Source organism: Anabrus simplex, chromosome 7 (assembly GCF_040414725.1).
Source record: "Anabrus simplex isolate iqAnaSimp1 chromosome 7, ASM4041472v1, whole genome shotgun sequence".
NCBI lineage: Eukaryota > Metazoa > Arthropoda > Insecta > Orthoptera > Tettigoniidae > Anabrus > Anabrus simplex.
In genome coordinates, this window is record NC_090271.1 from 232822874 (window position 1) to 232848606 (window position 25733).

A 25733-nucleotide genomic window follows, 5' to 3' on the forward strand; every position below is an offset into this window, starting at 1 on the left:
GTTGCTATCAGCAGTATAGGAAAGAAAAACGGCTCCTGGATAAAATTATCTTTACATCGGTCTGTTTTCAGACCAACTTTGCTGTATGAAATGAATGGAGGGTGAACTCAGGATATCTTACCCACAAGTTAGAATTCACAGATATGAAAGTAGCAAGAATAATTGCAGGTACAAATGTGGGAACAATGCCAGAGGGTACACAAAATGAGGAGATAGATATTAAGTTAGAAATAAACTCTATGTGCTTGGGTCATATGAGGCAACTAGAGCAGGATAGGTTACCTAAGAGAATAATAGACTTGGTCATACAGTGCAAGAGAAGTAGAGTAACAAGGTAACTGGTTAGATTCTGTTTCTAATGATTTAAAGATAAGAGGTATGGAACTAAACAAGGTCACTGCTAGTTTCAAACAGAGGGTTGTGGAGGTGTTCAGTAAATTCACAGAGGCTTGAAGATTGAGCACTGAAAAGCATAACAGTCTACAATGAAGATCTATGTTTCTTATTATAATTATTATTAATTAGCATAAAAATAATTGAAAATTTGTGGAAGAGCAAGACCAAGATTAAAAGGATTATGGAAATTACAGATATTAAACAACTCCAAACAACAATAGATGATTTTAAGAACAAAACAACCGAGTAAGTGGAGTCATGGGTCATCTAGCTATCAGCTTGCATTCAGGAGATAGTGGGTTCGAACCCCACAGTTGGTAGCCCTGAAGATGGGCTTCAGTGGTTTCCCATTTTCACACCAGGGAAATGCTGGGTCTGTACCTTCATTAAGGCCATGGCCGCTTCCTTCCCACTCCTAGCCCTTTCCTATTCCATAGTTGTCATAAGACCTATTTGTCACAAGTGATAAATATCATTCTTGATCCGTATTGATATTGTCTTGAATGTCAGTGCTATGTATGACAAACTCTAAAATAAAAATAAAAATAAAAAGAACAGAGTCAAAATTAAAATAAAAAATGCATTTTCAACTGAAGAAAGGAAGGCAGCATCTCTCACAATGAAGACATATTGGGCTGATAGAAAAGCAAAACATCATCGGTGCTTGTTTTCTGTACAAAAGGACTAATACTGGTATAGCTGGCATATATTTAAGAGTACTGGAATGTGAGAGTCAAATCAATAGATTTATAGGCATGCTAAAGAACTTATTTTTAGAACAATATACTGACATATCTAACTGAAGGGAGGTATACTGATCATTATTAATTTGTTCTATAACAAAAAATAATTGTCAAATAATGCTTCATGTGGTAATGTCAAGTCTGTAATGGTACAAACCAAAACCCGAACCTTAATAAAATATATAAATAAAAATGTAAGTCATGGTTCATGGTAATGTGACATGTAGGCCCAGTTTCTTTAACGAATGTTATTTGTTAACACGGCTGTTAACGAGACTTAACACATAATTTAACAAAATGGCTCTCTCATCAAGAATTGTTACCTCTGACAAATTGTAAATACTTGTGTTAAATTAACACAGCGGCAGCCCTGTGTAAAACCTCTTTAACAGCTGCTAAAATTTCAAAATGGAAGCATGTAGAAGACATAAGTCAGAAGAAAAATTTCTACAAAAATATCTAATTACCAAAGCCATAATGAACAAGGTACTAGAAGAAATTGAAAGTAGGTTAGAGTTTCCAACAGACAAACTTACCAGCGTCTCCAGTGCAGCAGTAGCTTATAGTTTTTATAAGGAGAGGTCAGACCCTGCGTCTAATCGATTTCAACGAGCTAATTAATGTACCTCCTTGTGGAGCACTCATCAGTAACTCATACAGCCTATAAGGGTTTTGGTCAATACGCTTTAGTTTTCGAAAAATTGAGGGCAAATGTCATGAGGCAGGATCCGCTTCGGACCAAGTGGAGGTGATAGAATGCTAAAAGGCAAACACATTTTACTTAAACATGTCAGGTCCGCAACCTTAATAATTTCTGAAAAATCGATGAATCCACAGAATCCAATGCAACGCGTATATACTTGAAGAGTTGCAACACAGTCAAGCGGAGCAGTGGCCGAGGGGTCACCCTACTTGTCTACGAACCGGGACAATGTAGCTATATCTTTTCACACACATTAAATTATTATTTGAGGGAACATGAAGGTGAAAATGCGAATAAGAATATTAGGCAAACTGAACTTAATTTCTATGAGAGAGAGAGAGAGAGAGAGAGAGAGGCGCACGTGTTCCAGCAGTAACTGTGAGAACGTTTAGGCCAATATTAATTACAGGCAGAAAACTAAGTGTACTGCAACTTGCGTGATATTTTTGTTCCCATTTTTATCTTCGTGTTTCCTCAAACATTAATTTATTTTGCACAAGAATTATAGCTGCAACGAGCAGTAGCGGTGATTGGGAATTAAAAGTGCGGGGGGCAAAAAAATATACGGACAACAAACAGAACGTGGGTTTGTGGGATACAGCGGACGGGGGTGGGGGTGATATACATCAAAACCGAAGAAACAAGCTGCAAAATGGTAAGTTTTTTAATGCTCTCTGAGCGAATTTAGACAGAGAGGTAAAGGTTGACACTTTACCAACGTAAGTGCGGTAATAATAGTTTTTTTAAAGATTTTGATTCAATACTACACAATAAAACTTTCACCAAAGGAACAATATTACGCATTCATTACAGTTAAATAGAAGTACAGTATGATTATACAATTAAAATTATTTAGTATTTGATTACACACTAAGAAACTACTTCTTTTGCTACCATTTTTTTTCCCACACCTGTGGGATCGCAGGTGCGAACTGCATCGCACATATGGATCTGACCCTGTTTTACAGCCGGATGCCCTCTTGACGTCAACCCTATATGGAGGGTGGTGGTGGTGATTGTTTTAAGAGGAAGTACAACTAGACTACCATCCTCTATATAACACTAATCAGAGGGAAAAACGGAAGAGATCCGACACTTCGAAAAATGAAGATATCGGCCAAAGGAAGACAAGGGCCACGAAGGGCGTGAAAGTGAAAGACTCCCTAGGCCTCGCAAACCTAATAGCGTCCGGGTCAGAAAAGAACAAGAGCTGACCAAGGAAGATCGCATAGGATAGATGAAAGCGAGGAGCCTGGCACAAGTAAGTGGAAGCGGCTGAGGGCCCCGTGGTCGCCAACCCACGCTCCAAAGTTCAGAGCCCCTGAGGCCCCTTTTAGTCGCCCCTTACGACAGGCAGGGGATACCGTGGGTGATATTCTACCGCCCCCCACCCACAGGGGGCCTATATGGAGGGATGTAATCACTATTGTGCATTTCTGTGGTGGTTGGAAGTGTGGTATGTTGTCTGAATATGATGAGGAAAGTGTTGGGACAGACACATGCACCCAGTCCCCAAGCCAGAAGAATTAATCAGAAGCGATTAAAATCCCCGACCCAGCCGGCAATCAAATCCGGGACCCTCTGAACCGAAGGCCAGTACGCTGACCATTCAGCCAACAAGTCTGACAGTACACACTAAGAAACTAACAGACACTCAAGAGACTACCAGGCTGACAAATGCGCGCGGCAAGCGGGTGAATCATACCTCAGTGTCAATGACCCTTGCAAAAATAAATATATATATACACACACCCCTGCTACCTTTCCTCACAGCACGTGTGAAGTCTCCACTACTTGCTGTGGTGCTATACAAATCAGTTAGCCAGGACGAACGACACTTTGTGCATATTTCCACTAATAATTTTTTATTTTTTTTGCTAGGGGCTTTACGTCGCACCGACACAGATAGGTCTTATGGCGACGATGGGATAGGAAAGGCCTAGGAGTTGGAAGGAAGCGGCCGTAGCCTTAATTAAGCTACAGCCCCAGCAAATGCCTGGTGTGAAAATGGGAAACCACGGAAAACCATCTTCAGGGCTGCCGATAGTGGGATTCGAACCTACTATCTCCCGGATGCAAGCTCACAGCCGCGCGCCTCTACGCGCACGGCCAACTCGCCCGGTAATAATTTTGTTAATAATTAAAGAAAATAAAGGAAAAATTAGCTCATTAGACAACAGGGCTCGTACAAATTGTTTTTTAAAATAGTTCCTATAATGCCTAGTTTCAGCCAGCTAAAATGCGAATAAAACTGGAATATTTTCTCCAAAAGAAAGAGGGCAGGGGGGGGGGGGAGTCGCTACTGGTGATGAGACTTGAATTAATGTCTACGAGGTTCAGAGACAATTACAGTGACCACTAGGTCAACACTCGATTTGACTGTGATGTAATTCCAAGTATATATGCACTGCATTGGAAACGGGGATTCATCAATTATTAGGTTGCGGACCTGATATGCTGAAGTAAACTTTGTTCGCCTTTTAGTGTTCTATCACCACCACTTTGTCCGAAGCGGATCCTGTGTCCTGACATTTGACCTCATTTTTTTCGAAAACGAAAGCATATTGACCTAAACCCGAGTTACTGTTGAGTGTCCCCCCCACAGGTACATTAAAGCTCATTGAAATCTGTTGACCACAGGGTCTGGCCTCGCCTTGTTAGGTATTATGCTTGAGACACTTTTCATGTAATTGTAGGCAGCTATGTTCAGAAGTGCAAGACAATAGTGTGTAGAATTCTGCTAAGAATTCCTGCTGCCATTGCAGCATTAATAAGGCATTACATCATTTTCCCCATAGTAAAAGAATGCCCGAAAATCATTCAAAACATATCAGTTTTCATATTTACCTGATGATGTAGGAGCCTTAGATTACACTCATGTAAGAATAATATTGAATGCTGTGATACAGCAGTCCATTCTTTCATTTTTTAAACACGCTCACATACTTTCAAATTAAAATTTGTAACATTTGTCTCACATTCATCATAATAATGCTTTTATTGCCTCTGAATACATGTCAACCATGTGCGACAAGGTACTATTCCGACATACTGCTAGGAACGCTTTATGTTCAGAAACAAAAGATGCTCACTGCCAAACGCGTTCAGAAATCTCACGGAAATGTGTTAATTTGTTTTTAACAATTGTTTCATAACAAATGTTGGAAATGTGTTCGTGTAACAGGGCACTTTTAACCGAAGTGCTAAATAAATAACAGTTGTCAACATTTGTTAAGTGAAATTTAACACAGAGTTGGAGAAACCGTCCGTAATGATATTCATCTATCAAACACCAGTTTTTATGTGCATATGTAAATTGATTATAGGTTAATGTATTCATTTTTTATATTCTTATATATTTGTATTCAAGGATGATGTATATTTATACATACAGATGAGTTAGTTCTCAGTGACAATTTTTTAAATTAAAAAAAAGCTGTTGATAGTATAAAAACAGAGATACGTTATGAACTGTAGGTGTGAAATATTGTGTTAAAGGATCATATGTGGAATGGAGAGGCAATAAGATTAAAGAATTGCACAAGACATTAGCGAGTTGCATGTATCTTTCATCACACAAAAAAGTGGGAAGTACATTGGAATGTTGTGGTAATCGATGCAACTGTGACTGTTTTCTCCTTTGGGAACAGAAGGGAATAGTACAGAGATTTCAGAACTGTCAAGTGAAGAATGCAAGTTACCGAAGAGAGTATTAATGAGTAAATGTACCTTCACAATTATTTTAGTGTCGTGAAATGCAAGCAAGACATAATATCAGTAGGAGTGTAATTTATCTAAGAATTAAGTTTCTAAGAGATCGAAGTGAGAAGAAGAAATATTTTCCAACACAGTCAGACTTATAAAAGAAATTATGCGTTTCTGAGGTACAGTAAGTCACTGGCAAGAATTCAACTCACTTATGTTGCAGTAAGATGGAGGATAACGATTTTGCTGAGTATGTTGCATTTAATTCACAGAATGCTTTCCGTGTACACAGAAGAGATGAAAAATCCTGTAGAAATGAACTGTGACCAACAGTTTAAAGAAGGTTTCGTTTTAGTAAAGTGAGAGTTATGAATATTCTTGTTCCTTTGGTTGAGAGAGTGAATATAACCTCTATAGGACTCACTGTCTCACCATTAATAATGATCTTGTTTTGAGATTTTATGCCAGCTCTTAATTTCAGATCATCATTATTATTATTTAGCTTAATTAATTGGAAACGTGCTACAAGTTGCTGAGTTATAAAGACTGTAGGCCTATAGAATAGTAGAAAACAATACAGTACTGACTTATCAGAAAAATGAATGTGTTGCAGTACCACCATTTACTTTAAGATTGGTTTGTACAAATTCTATCAGGTTAGGCAACCAACCGTTTGATTATATCATAAGTTTCTGAAATCATGGTATCGCACATAAAAACATATTACTTCCATTTTACTGGGGAAGTAATTAGGACTACTACGATGTAATATATAATATAGTGTATATATTTGTCAAATAATTGAAAGCGTTGTAAGGCTAGATATTTTACATTTGGAGGAATATTTGTAGAGATTCGAGTAACTGGATAACTATAAACATATTATACTAACAAGAAAATTAGACACTGGACATTTTCATAGTTTGCATTGTCCACAACAAGTTTTTCCCAAGTCCTTCATATTCTGCTAAGAAACTGTGTCAGTCTGTTTGTTTGTTTGTTCTATATCATGTGCATGTACTTGGACACAAGTTCTTGCAGGTGCCATTTCAGCTCGCTGTGTTATTATCCTTTAGGCATTCTGATAACCAAATACAATATAGACAATCTTCTAACCTCAAAAATGGCAACAAATGTCGCACGATGTCCTTCGATAAACAAAATACTATAGAACATCCCACTATTCGGTAGCCAGAACTATATGATCCAGGAATCATGGGCATAATATACAGCTTGCTACATCTCCAGTGAATACTTACTGCATCAATGTGTATGCTCTTTAAGTGTTGTCTATGAAATGTAAACTCTGATAAAAGTGATCCCTTATTACTTAAGGGTTCCACTTATTTGTGAGTGCTCCTTATAAGCCAGGTTTCATTTCGTATTACCTACTTACAGTAAGTGAACCTTCCACACACACTTAAGTGACTCACTTATCAGTGTTCTCCCCAGAAATTTTCGTCAGCTGGGTGTCAGGAATGAGTAGCTGGGCGGAAAATAGGGTGTAAAAATGGATGTGATAAAATTTAGGCTTATTCCCCTCAGGTCATAAATAATATCAGACAGATAAACATTAACTGCAAAACTGAACTATTTTAGTGTTATCACAAACAAGATATAACAGAGTATTCTGAACTTCTAGTTTTCTACTGTTCGTTCATAATCATGTAACACGGGGGCTTACCATTTCGTTGCTGTGAGTGCCATATGGGTTTGTGACGTCATGCGGAATCACATGCAATTCCACACTAATCTAGGCACCGCTCGTGCACGACACTATGTGGTAGTCAACCTAAAAATTTAAACTTCGATGTAATTGATGCAATTATTCTGACAATAATGAAGATTTGTCATAGAAATAAACAGTTTTACAGTATTTAAATTTAAAACACCCAACGACTCAAATATATATAGTAATATTATGGAAGTAGCAAATCTCTACGTTATGTTAGCCGGGTGGTCTGTAGAAACAGCAGGGCAGTCCACCCAGTAAAAAGGTTCTAGGGAGAACACTGCTTATGAAATGGAAATGGCTTTTAGTGCTGGGAGTGTCTGAGGACAAGTTCGACTCGCCAGATGCAGGTCTTCTTGATTTGACTCCCATAGGCGACCTGCGCGCCGTGATGAGGATGGAATGATGGAGACAACACATACACCCAGCCCCCGTGCCAACGAAATTAACCAATTATGGTTAAAATTCCCGACCCTGCCAGGAATCGAACCCGGGACCCCTTGTGGCCAAAGGCTACCACGCTAACCATTTAGCCATGGAGCCGGACTGCTTATGTTGGAGCAAGATGGAACATAATGATTTTGCTGAATATGTTGCATTTCATTCACAGAATGCTTTCCGTGAACACAGTAGAGATGGAAAATCCTGTCAAAATGTAATGTGATCAACAAATTACAGACTGTTTCGTTTTAGCGATGTGACAGTTATGAATATTCTTGTTCCTTTAATTGAGAGATTAAGGAAAGCAACGGGAAACTACCTCACTCCTCATTTCCTTGGTACACCTCTTCAGCAATGCCTAAGCCCTCGATGACAGCTGATGGCGGAGCTGTTGAGGATTCAACCAGCCTTTGGGCTGATGACTGAACATACATTGCGAGAGTGAACATATCCTCTAGAGAATGCACTACCTCACCATTAATGATATTGTTTTTGAGATTTTATGCCACCTCTTAATTTCAGGTTATTATTATTATTACTATCACCATCATTATTTTGCTTAATTAATTGGAAACTTTTTACAAGTTGATAAGTTATCAAGACTGTAGACCTATGGAATAGTAAAGAACAATACTGAGTTATAAGAAAAATGAACGTGTTGCACTACCACCATTTATTTTAAGGCTGATTTGTGCTAATTATACCAGGTTAGTCAGCCAATCATTTGCCGGATTATATCAGAAGTTTCTGAAATTATAGCATTGCACATCAAAACATACTATTTACATTTTATTGGAGAAGTAATTAGGACTATTACAAAGTAAGGGCTACGGATATATTTGTCAAATCATTAAAAACGTTGTAAGGCTAGATATTTGGATGAATATTTATATAGGTTAGAGTACCTGGATAACTATAAACATATTAAGAAGAAAATCAGACTCTGGGCATTTTCATAGTTTGCATTATCTACAACATGTTTTTCCCACATCATTTGTATTCTGATGAGAAACCGTGTCGGTCTACTTGTTTTATATTATGTGCATGTACTTTGACACAAGTTTTTGCCGTCTCAGTTCGCTGTTTTGTTATTTATTCTGATAACCAAATACAATATAGATGGTCTTTTAACCTCAAAAATGTTGCGTGATGTTCTTCGAAAAACTAAACACAATAGATCATCCTACATATTTGGTAGCCAGAACTACAAGATCCAGGAAGCATGGGCATAATATACAGCATTGCCACATCTCCAGTGAATACTTACTGTATCAATGAGTGTGCTCTTAAAGTGCTAGCTATGAAATGTAAACTCATATAAATGAATACGATGATCGGAGACATTCAAAGAGACCTGAACGATGGGACTGACAAAAGTGATCCCATGAGGTCATCAAAAAAGAAGAATACTTACTATAAGTGATCCCTTATTACTTACGAGTTCCACTTATGTGTGTGTATATATATATATAAAGAGGACCCAGGAATGCAGACCAGTTGTAGAATCAAGTTTGCAGGGCTGGGAAGATCTCTAACGATGAGGATTATTTTCGCATCTTGGAGGATTCCATACCATGGAAAATCTAAAGACCTCGGGACACCCAATGCATGTGGACAAAGCATTAGATCCACATGCCCATTCGTTATACATTGTTTTTCTTTCTTATATTTTAGAAATATTGTTGCAGAACATAGTATGTCTAATAAACAAAATATAATAACGGGAGGACGAAAAATCTTATTACAGCCAAACCAAGCACGGATTCATTAAGGAGTAAAAGTGTAGTTCTACGCTGCATATGCACCCTGGAACTGTGGAAAACGAGATAGGTTCAAAACTGGATTTAACAAAAACAGGAAAAACATTTTGGACATAAGTTATTCCATTATGTGGATGAGTCGTCGTCCTCTCTAGCTATGTTCCATTCTCTGCCATTGTCGTCAGTCTCCGTCTATATCTACCATTGCCTCTGCCTCCATTATCTCCTCAGCAAAGGGAGATGTGGAGGCTGAGCACCACGTAGATAGTGAGTCCACCGATCACGAATGGCGGGCCTTCTTGGTAGAACCAGGTTCAAACCAAATAAGTGAGTTTTATTTGGTTTAATCAAAGTTCAATACGGACCCATAAAATGAAATTCATTTCTCTAGAACTACGTTCCCCAGAAAGAGACTGAGCAAGAAGACATTGAGACCTCTCACTCATGACCACCATTTTTGGACTCTTTGGAAGAGAGCCAGCAGATGGTTTGCCTGTTATCTTCAGGCATGCAGTAACCCCCTGGTTGGGTTGGAGTATGAGGGGAAGCTCTTAGGCTTCCCCTTCTCCTCCTTTATTATCTGAGCATTGGAAGGGGGCTGGAAGACTTATTACTCATCTTGTTGGTGATTACTGAGACTTATCGATGCCTGCTGTGTATTGGTGTTAGGTAAAAACAATTCTGTGGAGAGACCTGCATTTGTGCAACCTTTCCAGCGAAGGAGACAAAGAATTCCAGAGCAGCCATGGATTTGAACTTTCTCCAGGCATCTGGATAAGAAAGATTATCTTGAGTTTTAATCTCAACATCATCATCTCCTCCCTAAATATGGGACATTCCTTGGACCTGGAGCATGCATACCTGGGCAGTTGACGCACAGAGGTGGTGATAGTATGCACTCGACACCAGCACACTTGCATTTTCCATACAACTTACAGGTGGTTGAACCTTGACAATGCAATGAGGTAAAGCCAAATTTCTGGCAGTAATAACACCTCATTGGAGCTGGTATGTATGGGCAAACAGTGAAATGATATACAACCTTTATCCCATTCAAGCAGGGATTGGTCGTCGAAGTAAAGGATAAAAGCATCATATCGTCATGGGTGATGCACTGTAAAAGAAATTACAGTGAAACCTCGATTCTCCGTTTTTCGAGGGACCATGAAAATAAAACGTACAACACGGGAAAACGGAAAATTCGGGAATGAATGAAAACCATCAACAATTTGGCTAAACATCACAAAAATGAAATATGTATAATTATAATCTTACAAAAACTCCTAAACTAAACCAAACTACAGCCCCAGTGGGACTTTGCCTGCCAAGCGACCGCTGCTCAGCCCGAAGGCCTGCAGATTACGAGGTGCGCTTGGTCGGTGCGACGAATCCTCTCGGCCGATATTCCCGGCTCTGTAGATCGGGGTCGCCATCTCACCATTAGATAGCTCCACAATTAAAGGTAATCGCGTAGGCTGAGTGGAGCTGGAACCAGACTTATATCCAGGTAAAATTGCCTGACCTGGTCGCAATCGAACCCGGGCCCTCTGGATGAGAGGCGGGCATGTTAGACCGCGAAACCGCATTAATTACCGGTACGCGAGTTAAAAATCTCGATACTTTACATTCAATTTTACAGGGGAATCTTCGTCAGTTTCCCGTGAAAAATCCTTTCAGTTCAGCAACTTTGATTAGGCTAGCCAAACTTTTCGAAAAATCTAATAACGCCAAGCCAAACGACAATCGACCACAAGTAGTTTTTAATTCTCTCATCTAATAAATTAAAGCACATTAGATACAAAAGCACCCAAAATGATGACGAAATCTTTTCATCTCTTAATCTTTCATCGTAATTTGGTCTCCGGTATACTGTTCGTAGTCAGTTTCTGGAAATCTCGTACCGCGCAAATTAGGCCTACATCGACTTTTAAAGGTTATGTTGAACTCGAAAACATGGTTTCGAATGAAGTATCGATTCTTAAAAGTTCTCGAATGCATTATATTAAATTCTGCACGTCACAAATCCAATCAAATAGGAAAGATAAAAGAAATATCAAAACTTCAGAAATTACGATTATTCGTGACCTTGAAGTCATCTGGAAAGCGCGCACGCTGCACATGTCAGTACGAGTTTGAAATGATACCAACCATTTAAAATGTAACGTGCGCAAATAAAACGACTGCGGTTTTTGGTATTTTAACACGAAAACGTAAAATTCCCAGTCTTTCATTAGGACCTAAACAGTAATAGGCAATCCCAAGACCTCCCATGGCTTTCTTCTTCTTAATGTAAGGTGCAACATCTATTTTGGTCTCGCTAACATGATCATGTACGATAATATCAAAAATACTGAATTTGTATTAAGAAGGAGCAGTTTCGATTCCTGCCTGAAAGTCCAGTTACTCTGCAGTGCCCTGAGCAAAGTGCCGAAAACTTCTTCGGCAGTACGATCGAAAAAATGTAAAAATATAAACATCTAACCCTGGACATAATATGGACGTTTTATAAGTGCGAACATTTGACGAAACTCGTTCCGTCTTCAAGCAGAGGTGTCGAAATCCGCCGTGTCTCCTTGCAATTGTTGTGGCCACTCTCTGCTTTATGATTTTCCGAGATTCTCTAAACAATACCACCCGAATGCGACGCTAAGATCGTCCCTTATGCAAGTTCACCGCCGATCGCTTTTCCAGCACCGATACAGTACTTGCTTTAATTATCGCAGTGACGGGGCGTTAACGCCAAGATCCATAAATATGCTACAGCCGTCCTTTCGTGAGATACAGTTTATTAAGGGGGGATGTAACTGAGAATGCATTGCTGGATTTAAAAGTTCACTGAGTCCACGAATAAGACATAAAAAGACGAAACTTTTCATAGTTAATTATAAATGATTGGGCTATTATACAACAAACAATAACTATCAATGTTATAAAAATGGCACCAGTACAGTCAGTTTAAAAAGTTTGTTACTTCCCCTTGTTTAGGTACACTTTAAAACAAAACTGCAAAATACTCTGGGTTGATTTTTTTACACTTTTATGTACATGACATTATCTCTAACTTTATGATGAATTATGGAAATACAATCAGAAATGTATTTTTTATGGTAATTTGAAGTTAGGATATTGTAAACGATAGTAAAAAAAAAATCAATGTAAATGCTTGCAGATTGAACAAATTATTAGATAGAAGCATAATTCTTCATAAATATATGTACTGTCACTCAATAAACAGTGTCTAAAAATTTCAGTACTTTAGTTCTTGGGGTTTCAGAGAAAATTGTACCTTTGCGATGAAAATATTGAAGTCGAGAAAACAACACTTGAAAGTTGGTAATGTACTGTTACTCACATCTGAGGTACTTTGCCTCTCAAAAGCTACCATCTTCATCTTCTCGTGCTCTCCTTCTGGACCTTTTCTCCATTTTGCTCTGTTTTTCCAGATGAGTTTGTGATACCTCAGCCTTGTCAATCCTTCGCTGGTCAATTTCTTGGAGGGAGTGTGTAGTGAAAACACCAGGATCCATTCCAGCCCTCTTTAGGACTTCAATTCTACCCCTGTTCCCTTCATTAAAATACAGAACAGCATCATACACTGCTATATTCAACACCTTCAAACCACAAAATGTTGTTTTAGGGCATCTCAACCAAACCAGATTATTAAAACTCTCATTATTGTTCTGAGTTTTGCCATGCAAGCAACGTTTCAGGAGTTCTGGATCAGCAAGAGACCTAAATATGGGCTTGATGGCTAGCATCACAGCCTCTGGAAGTGAATTATTGTGCCTATAGGTATGGATATCTCTGTTGTACTTGCACCACCCTTCCTTGGGACACAGATTGTGCACTGGGTTTTTGTCAGTGGATATTTTGTGGAAAAAGGTAGCCCAAACAGTAATTTTCATAGCATCAACACTGCTGTTGTTTTCTCTAATTGCCTTTCCATAATAAACCTGAAAAGAGTCTATTTCCTTCTGGGTAAGTCTCCCTCTCCCACCAAGTCGTTTCCCATCTTCTATTTTTGGCCTTTACTTTCCTTCAGGAAACGACGCAGCCTGGATCCAACTCGTTTCTGGACATGGCCCACACATTCTAACTTGGTCACCTCACAGTCATATGGTTTACTGTCAACTACAGATTTAAAAGATTTAGAACCACCATCACCTAGGTAGTAAGTATATCTAACACCATACATATTTTGTGAGCGACAGAACATTTTCACTACAGAAGCTGGCTCCATACCACCACTTGATCCACTGTAATTTTTGTAACAAACAGGAGAGTGTTTTTCTTGCCATTCATTCTCTAATTCAGTATTTTCTAGTTTCTTCCTAACAGAACACTCATGGCAATATTTAGACATTGTCTCAACATCTATAACTTTCCCTGAGTCAATGCCGATTATGGATGACACTCCATAGAGAGAAGTGTGCCCACGCTTCATCCATGAACCATCAACTGAAACACAGAGATCTGTTGGAACCTCAGTGTTCTCTTCCAACACCTGTAGTTCAATTTCTCTGTCTTTTACAATTTGTTTCACAGCCACTGCCATGCTTTCCTTGGCCACACCACTGACATCTTTCAAAATATGTTTGTTTATTTTATCAAACCTTGCAATGGGTGGTGGCATATTCATCACACCACAAAATATATTACAAGCTTCCCTACCTTTCCCTATACATCTCATACCATAAGTAAATCTGTAATTACAGTCATAAATACCAGAGGATGTCTTTGAAGATGTCTCAAATGATGACCTGTTATTGCACAATTCACAAAAAATTGTCAGTTCACAAGCTAAACCTACTCTCTTCTCTTCTACAACACTGACACACATTGAATTCTTACAATTCACACACACACACACATGAAACACTAATAGTCTGTGACAACAATTTCAGATCAATCAGTCTATATCCAAAACTAGAAAACTGTTCACCTTCAACTTGTACCTGGCCACGAAAGTCAGAGCGAAGTTTTGTAAATGAAGTTGATAGGTTATGTTCTTGAGCTGACAGTTCTGATGGCTGAATTACCTTCCTTGTATGAACATTGCCCTTGAATTTCTGTTTCTTGAAACAGGATTTGAATCTTGGCATGTTTAATAATTAATTCACAATCACAAGTGCAGAAAAAAGATCACACTTCAACAAAACCTCATGTAGGCCTAAATATCAACACATCTGTAGCATGGAAGATTCCAAAACAAAACACACTGCTACCTAGTGTCAAAACTACATATCATATTCCAAAGAGAACACATCTATGGAGATGTTCCATAGAGAAAAATAATTTTATGACCATTGTGTAGAATTTAATAAATATAAGATTATTGAATGACATACAATGGGGTGTGGCTATATGTATGCAACATCATATATAAATTATTTTAAAAAAACTTCTAGCTGAGTTATGAGCTTGAAACTTTCACACAATATATATATATATAAGACCATACATACGGAAAACATATTTTTCAAAATTTCGATTTTTTGACCCCTCGTCGGTTACATCCCCCCTTAAAGAACGATTGATCGAGGATTTAGCGTTGATGGGACTGGAATTTCTGGACGGTTGACCCGGGAAATCGTTTCTTCGAGGAACGGATAATGCGGGTCTTTTACAACGTGATTTAATTACGATGCTCGCGGGACCACGTAATTTGAACGCATATTCCGGGAAAACGTATTTTCCGGGAACGGTTAATCGAGGTTCCACTGTAATACCATAATAGATAAACTTTTCCCATCATAATAATATTTTCTAGATCTCATCGGCTTCATCCCCAACAATTTCATCAACTCCATCACTGATTAAGAAAGGACTGTAGTCTAAAGAAATACTTCCTTCGACCTGGGAAGCAACCAAGAATCAAGATAGCCATTCGTCACTTTCATAATCGACAGGTACTAGAGTATACCTCTTTCTTTTCTTGGCTTTTAAAAATGTTTTAAGGGTGGCACCCTTCGATGAAAAATTAAAACTAGAGAGTTCCATATTTGGTTCCACAAGTAGCCAGGGAAATAAGTCCACCTCCGGCAGAGCCCCGCATGCTGAAGTAAGACTGCATATTCCAGAGGGCACCTAGCGTCTGGAGGTAGGTCACTAGCGACTACTCGCCCAGTAGCCACGCATCATCTCGCCACGACCCGAAGCTTGTGACTGGAGGGCGTGGATGAAATCTCCACACACGCACTCACACAGAAAACAAAACGCACTACCAGGCAGAGATACTAACTGGACAGTGAGAGAAATTAAATCATGGTTAGGATGGGAAAGGAAGAAATAGAAATGAAGAAAAAGAGCACAGAGACCTCTCAGGCAACTCAGGGGATGCCTTGTTAGTCTGGCTCCATTCCACGGCCAATCTAAAATGAGTAATCCTGAGCTATTAAACATGAGGAACTTCATCTTATTTGCCCGTATTGAACTGAGATCACAATTAAAATAAAAATCTTTAAGGTTCCACCTTGTTCAATACAAATACACTGTTAGATGACTTTTTACAACATATATTTTATTGCAGTACTAGTTTCGGCGCTCAATTAAGGCACAATCATCAGCTGCGCAATAAGTAGAGAAAACTTGAAGATATAACAATACAAAACAACATACTGATATACTTAACTCCTTAATTTCTATCTAATGGTAAGTTTAAAACTAAGTTACAAGCAAGATAACCCTTCTGAGTCGAAATTGTAAAAATCTCATGAATTGTCCTTAAAATTCTGTGATGGCTATAATTTTTTACATTCGTAAAAATCAAGTTCAACAACATTCCTAAAATCGTGAAATTAAAGCTGAATCAAGTCCTAAAATGTTAAAATGTTTGTTTCACAGATGCATTAGTTGCCATGTGTTGGATAAAAACTCGTCGTATTCATTAAATCGCCTGACTGTGCCGTCTTCCGATGTTTGTTGATATGTGGAAGCTTAGTTCTTATGTTGTGTTTCTAGTGGTTGGAACTGATTATTTGCCCTGATGTTATTAAGCGGGCATAGCCTCTCAGTTCAATAACCCTGTAATGATGAAAGTCCTCTGTTAATAGAAAAGCTAGATAAAGATATTAGGAACCTGATTGAATCAAAATGTTATTGAAGTTGACTCACCTCAACGGTTATGTGCTTCATCATTACAGGGTTATTGAACTGAGAGGCTATGCCCGCTTAATAACATCAGGGCAAATAATCAGTTCCAACCACTAGAAACAACATAAGAACTAAGCTTCCACATATCAACAAACATTGGAAGACGGCACAGTCAGGCGATTTAATGAATACGACGAGTTTTTATCCAACACATGGCAACTAATGCATCTGTGAAACAAACATTTTAACATTCTAGGACTTGATTCAGCTTTAATTTCACGATTTTAGGAACGTTGTTGAACTTGATTTTTACGAATGTAAAAAATTATAGCCATCACAGAATTTTAAGGACAACTCATGAGATTTTTACAATTTCGACTCAGAAGGGTTATCTTGCTTGTAACTTAGTTTTAAACTTACCATTAGATAGAAATTAAGGAGTTAAGTATATCAGTATGTTGTTTTGTATTGTTATATCTTCAAGTTTTCTCTACTTATTGCGCAGCTGATGATTGTGCCTTAATTGAGCGCCGAAACTAGTACTGCAATAAAATATATGTTGTAAAAAGTCATCTAACAACAGTATATTGTATTGAACAAGGTGGAACCTTAAAGATTTTTATTTTAATTGTAATCCTGAGCTGGCAGTGTCCTCTGGATCAACAAGCACACAAGCCCCCACCACACCAACGTCAAGGTTATTGTGTACCTGGGGAGAGGAGAAGCTACACTGAGATATTTCTTTCTCATCATGCTGCAACTGAACTCAGTCTGTCCAAAGTTGTCATAAGCGAATGGTGCCTAATTTGCAGAATATCCAACAAAACTTACATTGTATCCAACATAACAAAATATACACACACAACATTTTGGTAGATAAAATGAGAGTTTTCAAGTCTTATTTACACTAAGAAAACATATCATAGTTTACCACAATTTGATTTTGTAGCATGAAAGAGCACACGAAAAACTACACGAAACCACATCAAAATAAATTCTGTCTATGAGTAGACTTAATACGATTTGCAATGATATGTCTCCTTTCGTGTAAGGAGGACACCTTTATTTTCCAAATACCAATATTCTTTCATGTTACTCTCCTTTGTGCCATGGGTTTGTTGGGTACAACTTCATTTCTACGTTGTAATAAGGATGGGCTGCAAGATAGCAACCATATTTACTGTAACAGTACCAAAATTATTGAAAGAGGGAGTAGGGTTTCAACTCACATACTTCATTATGAAAGACACATACTCCCGACACTTGAGCTATGGAGCCATGTTGGACAAAGAGTATATTCACACTTAGCGTGTTCAGCTTAGCCTAATATTAACCCAAGGCAGTGGGCACCAACATTTTATGTTCCTCATGTAATTTTATGGTATGTATACTAAAATTGCAATAGTGTTGTTATGGATTCAGCCTGCAAAGTTCAATGTTATTTGACGTCTCATGTAACATGCACTTCGGGAATTGAATTTTTGTTACAGCTGGAGATTGGCCATAACCTATTTCTAGTACACCACATCAGCTCACTGATCAATTATCACTACAACAGTGCGCACTTTGCTAACGAGTAATGCTTCTGCTTTGTGGATAAATGCCAGTATTGCCAACCTACTGGACCTCAAAAACTGTCAGACTGCCATGGTCTACAATGTACATTAAAAAAAAGGCAGGAACATACAAACCTCCTTTTCGATCTTAATGTGTGCATTTATGTGGACTGAAATCAGAATAATTACTATGTCCTTTGTCTAAGTGAATTGCTTTTTTAACAGTTTGATATTTTGAAGTACCTTTTATTCAAATAGATGTTCAGGTAAGAAAGCCAACAGGAGTAAAATATATACACGTATAGAAAAGACAGAATAGAGATTTACCGTGAGCACACACCTGAATAGAGTACACAAAAGAAAGACATGGGTCCAAAATTTCTATCCACCACTGACGAAGGTGATAGATGTTAGAAATGTTTCTTTCCCTTCAATCTTAATTATTCAACTCCAACTGCATTAAATAGTTGTCTCACCTGGGGTAATGGAGCAGGACCAGTCAGTCGAGAATACTGACGGAATACATCAGCAGGCTGGGGGCCAAGCATGAAGAAAACATCTATTATGCCACATTCGGACATAAAATGTACGTCGACCTGAGGAGGAGCATTGGACCCGGACACAAAGTTCACGATGGATGATACAACATTTGTATCACCAGAACGAAACACATCCACCCATGTTTCTGCAGCATTGAGCCAAAAGAGTCCAGATGTAACCACTGGCCTGGAACATACGATTCTCATCCATCACCTGTACGTTTACCATGCAAGTTTCTTACAATTCACTTCCACAGAGTCTCTCTAGACAGTCATTTCAAAACCCAAGTGTAATACTTCTGATAAATTAGTTGTACATTTTCAAAAATCAAGAGCTTATTTCCTAAATGTCATAAATCCAAAAATTCTTGATTTTCAATATTTTTTATGACAAGTTATATTATACACTCACCAATCATGTTACAAAATGTTATGTTGCTAATAGTTTTGTATCCTGTGTTTAAACAGTTGTGAATATTGTGTTTTCTATCCAAGTATCTTATATCCCTACTGATTTTAGTTCCAACTAGTCTGAACACGTTGGAGACAATCATATTTAAATGTGCTATCCTCCAGAAGTCGCAGGATTTTTAACTGTTTTTGAAATTTTTTCAATGCTAGGGGAAGTTATGATAGTAATCACTTTTGGAATATTTAGAAAGATCACACTTTCATCTACACAAAAATGGGTTTTAATTATCATAATAGTGCAGCAATTTTTAAATATGAATATAAGTTTTACAAACAAAAAAAAAATCTTATGCAGCTATGGATGCCAGTTGGGTCAATATTTCAAAATTTGTCTAATATTGTGGACACATCTACTGAAACACACTAATACACATTCTAACCTACTAGGTCAATTAGCACCTGTGTCCTTGTTTACAATCAGTAACTTGCTTTGCCACTGTTTGTCATTTGACAACAGGGTTGCATGGAGTTGCTGCAACACCAACATTTTAGGAAGCGGTATAAAACTGTACAACAGAACCCACTTCAGAAAGTGGTATAAAACTAACACTTCACACCAAAATGTCAAAAACACATCAGATCTAATTCCCTCCATGGGAATTTAGAATTTTCCACTTCACACCAATTCGAAATTAGCTCTGATACAGTCGTATCGAGTTTGAAAGCCTTCCCCAATTACATTTTCGTTGTGGCCTATCTACTGTAGAAATCTGTGATACATTTTGTTTATTTCCCAACTTGTCTTCTTCCAACTATTTCTCTATGTGATCCTCATGATTTAGAAATTTAATAGCCTACTCAGCTGGAGCGACTAATTCTTATGTTTTAAAAACCCTCCATGTTCCATTTCGCCTTCTAGGCACTAGAGAGAGCATATTCTGACTGGGTTGTGCTGCTCTCGGCGGCAAGTGGTGTAACTCTGTAACCTTGTTGGCGTTCTATCCTGCATTGGAACAGGACAATGGAGCCAGGCTAGTCATGCTAGCGTGAGGACGTCTTCGTCCTCGGAAGAGTTCTGAATATCTTATTTTTTACTTCGTCCTTGATTACTTCTGCAGATTGAGTATACCTAATGAAGGTTCTTTCTTGTGAGTATGAGCATCGCGTTACCACATCATGGGAAGCCACAACTGATAATCTAAGTCTCTAACATTTATTCTCTTCACCTTGGAATTCTCACAATGATGAACTTGGCCTTTGTGAAACCATAGAATTAATCATAATCTGTCATGTGCGGTGCCTACTAGGAATTCGTCCTTTCCTTTTGAACCTTTAAAAATCAACTATCTTTGATCTATGTGTTAAAGGGTTCTAAAATTGTATTTTATGATCAGGTTACTGCAACGATATGATTGTTATTCTTAATTTCAGAAGAGTTACCTTATGATAATATTGTATGTCTAAAGAAAATCTGTGAATGGGTTGTAAAAACAACCAAGTGAGTTTCTACAATGTTTTAATCATTTGGGTTTATTATTTTCTTAATATCTGCCTTTGATTATTTTTATCTGATTCTATTTTTCTTTGATGTTTTTCTGTCTATTTGATTAGTCTTGTTAGCGTATGTAAACTAGGTTTGCTGCTTGCCATGTTAGCATATTTACGTTGCCATAGCAATGTCGATGATGATAGTTAATATTCTTCAGTTGTTGATTCATGAGGTTGATGTTATGGAGTTACATTGATACGGTGTAGAATTGGATGGTGTGATTTCTCGTTTATTTATTCATCTTTAAGATTTTTGCAGATTTTCCGCTTAATTTGTGTTACTTTTCGTCATTCTTCCGATTACCTTTGTTCATCTGTTTTAGAAAAACTTCTTGGATGAAAAATAATTCTATATTTTGAAGTATATGTGTTCTTTCTTTTAGTGTAAGCACTCTGATACCAGGTACAGAGTTTCTTTTAGTATCCACGTGTTAATTGCGACACCTTCTGCCTGTTAAAAGTAAGTCCTTGGTTTTGTTATTTGGTGTCTTTCTTTTGCTTCCTGGTCATTGGTAGTAATGCTGGTTCGAAGTGGACTGCCGTTAACGGAGTGTCTGGGTTGACTGAGTAAACGGGTCAGCTCATTATCTACATTTACTTGCCTGAAGTGCCAGAATCATCATGTTTACTTAGTGTGTAACTGTTATCCTCATTCTCATTTTCAGAACTCATGTCTTCTGTAAGAACATCCATTATGGATTCGTTGTCGAAATTTTGTACACTTGAATTAGACATGCTAAATATTCACAAGAATTACACAAACAAGCCTGCCTCTCGAACACGATCTTCCTATCCGCATGTATAATACGTACAGTACTTTACCACTCATTTCACAGCTGAGAGTCAACGATGAAACAGCCTCAGGTTATGTAGGAACATGGCTGTGTTAACAATGCCTTGAAAGAAGAGCTCTCGACTTATGCTCATAAATAGTACATTTTAAGCTTATAGAAGCATTCAACAGTATCCTAGTGAAGTCGCAGCTCACTGAAATGGCGGCTAATATTTTCAGCTACAGTGAAAACATGCCTGTAGATTCTCCAAGCAGCAATTAAATAGCATGCCAGTAGTTTCTGCGGGTGGCATCTCCAGTGTGTTAAATCCATTTGGCAGCATTTGGCTAATTTGCCGAATTGTGCAAATCATGTGACCTATCATGACTTACTCATGTCCTTTAATTCCAGGTGGAACATAGGGCCCCGACGAAATTTCTCCAGCTTGTATCTGCCGCTAATGTTTTCACCTCCCTCCATGTCTTGTTAACTCCAGCAATCTCCCTGTCTATGGTTCTCTTCCAGGTAATCATCAGTCCGCCTTGCCTGCAACTACATTGCGGATTCCAGCTCAATGCCTGTCTTGTGATACTTTCTTGTGGTCTTCTCAGGATGTGTCCAATCCATCTCCATTTTCTTCCCATCTGTTCCTGTATGGGACAGACTTGTGGCCTCCCAAAGGTTTGACAATGTCTCTGGCCACCGTATTCTCATAATGTACCTCAAACACCGATTTATAAAAGTCTGTAATGTCTTTGGTCACTTTTCAGGTCTCGCTTCCATACAGTAACACAGATTTAACATTTGAGTTGAATATCCTTAGCTTTGTTTTTATACAAATGTGAGGGATCTCTATATTGGTCGCAACTGTGCAAAAGCTCCTTTGGCTTTATTTATATGACTCGCCACATCTCTAAAAGCACCTCCATCCTGGCTTACCATGCTTCATAAGTAGCAAAATTCCTCTACCCTTTCTATATCCATTCCATCTAGCTTCAAGCGAGAATTGCTATAATGGTTTATACGCATTTCCTTAGTCTTGATGTTATAAATCTTTAAGCCTACTTCTTTAGCTTCTATTTTTAAGTCATTCAGTTTGATTTCCATATCCCGAAAACATTCTGCAAGAAGACAGAGATCATCCACATAATCAAGTTCTTCCAATTGGTTACTTAATCCCCGCTTTCTATTCCTTGCCTGTCTCAGCATACAATCCAGTGCCATGATAAACAAGATTGACGACAGTAGACATCCTAGTCTTACTCCAGATTTTACAGCAAAAGGTTCAGGCAGCTTCCCTTTATGTTCTACTTTACAAGTATACCCATCATACACTGCCTGTGTAAGACGGACTTTGTGGAATTCTACACTTTTCCATAGACCTATCATGGCTGTTCCCATAACGCTTTGTGTTACATGGCTGAAAACACAAGCTTACAATCACCAACTGGATCTCTTTTCAGTTTATTTGTCAACATAGAAAAAAAAAACTACAGTGGGTGTAGTACAGATTGTTAACATGCATATGAAAACAGACAGAAGAATAGAGAAAGGTCACGATAACACCAGGCTTTAAGAAGGGGACAAGAAAGTGTGTAATAACTATAGAGGAATCACACTCCTATCACAAGTGGTGGCAAAAATACAGGAAAGAATATCAGAGAGGAGAATGAGAAGGAAAGTAGGAGAGTTGCAATAGGAACAGTATGGCTTTAGAAGTGGAAGATCTGCAGTGGACCTAATCCTCAGTATGAATCAATTAATGTAAAATAATCAGGAATATGGAAAGGACCTGGTCATGATATTCATAGATCTTGGGCCGATGACCTTAGATGTTGGGCCCCTTTAAACAACAAGCAACATATTCATTGATCTAACAAAGATAAACGACAGCATTCCCGTGGAGGAGGTTAGGGAAACCATGGTCAAAAAGAGACTAGAAATTGTGCAAGTAATGTACAAAAACTGCGTCAGCAACATACAGATTCCGGTTGGAAAGAGGGACTGGTTTAGAAATGAAACTGGACTAAGAAAGGGGAGTATGTTATTGCCTCTTTTGTTTCTAATGGTTATGGACAAAATTGTAAAGGAGACAAAGGAAGTATATGGAAATAGGGAGATTACATTATTGCTATTTGTAGACAATATTGTGGCCTGGGGAACAAACAGCAAAAAAGTACAAAAACAACTTGATGTACTGAACAAGAAAAATATGGAATGAAAAACAGTGCAGAGAAAAGCAAGACCATGGTGATAGCAGGAGGAGAAAGACAAGGGAAAGGCATTGTGAAAATTGGTGGTCAAAGCCTTGAAACTGTTAAAAGCTAGGGAGTGAATTAATGCAGAAAATAAGGCAGGGCATGGAGATTAGCAAAAGGGTGCACCAGGGCAATGCATTCTACCAGAGTGTAAGAAACCTTATCCGGAATGAGGGAGTACCAAGAGATACTGTACCAAATGTATTATGCAGCCATATTGACCTATGTGGCTAAAACCTGGACAATGACAAGTAGGGAGGAGAGCAGAATATATTCAAGGCAGTGAATTGAAATATCTAAGAAGTATGATAGGAAATACAAGGAAAGACAGATTGAGAAACAAAGATGTGAGAAAGGAGGTTGGAATGGAAAACCTAAATGAGAGAACTGGTAGGAGTAAACTGAGATGGTTTGGACCTGTAAAGAGGATGAAGAAAAGAATGCCAAAACAGATGATGGAGATGAAGTTCAAGGGAAAGAGAATGAGAGGGAGACCTAGAACAAGGTGGATTGATTCAATAAAGATGAGTGCAAGAAGGGGAAACCTGGACTGGGACAAAATGATGGAAAAAGAATGATAGGAGAGGGGAAGGTGAAAAGTGCCATATATGCCCTGATCTGTCAGGAGCTGGATACGGGGAAGGGAAAAAACATGACTAGTTTTGAAGTTGTTGAACATGTACACTTTCTAGGTAAGAACTGGTTTTCTTATGAGTGGAAACTTTGTGCCAGGGCACACATCAAATCCAAAATGGATTTCAATATAACTGATGTAAAAAGCATTTAGATAACACGCAGCAAAGTGCTTTGTGGATAACGTGCTCTCACACATTGCTAACCCTTTTACTTTCAAGCTCTCAGCTGATGAATGTGTGAAAACTGTCAGCCATATTTACCCCACTATGCAAAAAAATTTTTTTTGTAAGTTACACAGAAGGCACAACAATAAATATATCAACATGATAATTTGTAAATATATACGGTATATATCACTTGTTATAACCACAAGTAAGCCATGTCTCTAAACCAAAAGGATCCAATGTAAAAAAAAAAATATTAAATTGTGTAGAGTGATGCACTACTGAAAAATGTCAGCTATTTTGGCATAAAATATACATTTCTTACTGGAGGTGCTGGATTATTATCATTGTCACCTACATTTCCTGATTTGGACAAAGAAACATCAAGATATTCTGTAATCTCACTGTCAGCTAAAGAACTTCCTTCATAGACACAATAAATAACTAGGCGTAACCTAAGTGAGCTATATATAACACTTTACTAACAATATGCACCTAATTACCTAAGAAAACTATTTAAATAATGAACTAACAAGTAAACTAAATATATTGCCTATGATAGGCCTACTGCTTAATTTTACTATATAACCAGTACCACCAACAAAACAGGAGAGAAACGCACGCAAGTTTGCCACCAACCACGATGTAAACAAGACACCGAACTCCAGTGAGCACGTTTCAGACTCTAAGAATATCGATAAATACGGATAGCTGGCAGTTCCCATGGTGTATAACACGAATTAAAACTGTGCTCTGTGGGGTGTGTAAATAACAAAATAATAATAAAGGCCGGTAACGATAGATTGTTAACATGACAGTTTTCGCAGGAACTGTGGGTACTGATAGATGATAGCATAAGGGTTAAATAGGTGTAAACAATGGTCAACCCTGACAGCACAAATGCAAACATTACTGCATCCAGTAATGGAGAAGTTAAAAGATATTACGTTACTTTTAAACAAGCTAGGCATGAGTGAACATTCTGCAATGCCACTTTGGGAGTAAGTATTGTCAGCAAATGAAACCGATGTACATGGCCCTTCTGCAGCTGCTGACTGAATGATACAAAGACTGTATTACCATGGTGTGAAAACTACTGTTTGTACAATGTAATAAACTGCATACTGTATTAGATATCAGACTTCATTTTCTCTTACTAAAATTAATCTTAAATTATTATTTTATCTCCAAACGTCTCAACCCCAGGTCATTTAACACTACTTCTAGCATTTACTGATCAGGGATATTGGCAATAAATCACAAAACATAATAAAAA

General features: G+C 38.0%; 1 protein-coding gene across 1 annotated transcript in view; it reads right to left on the minus strand.

The window, feature by feature from the left end:
* GCS2alpha (glucosidase 2 subunit alpha) overlaps positions 1-25733 on the minus strand; it is a 152664-nt gene that overhangs the window by 80040 nt on the left and 46891 nt on the right. Inside the window, exon 7 of the mRNA XM_067151611.2 lies at positions 18605-18854. Coding sequence (XP_067007712.2) covers positions 18605-18854 — 250 coding nt within the window. The remainder of the gene's footprint in view (positions 1-18604; positions 18855-25733) is intronic.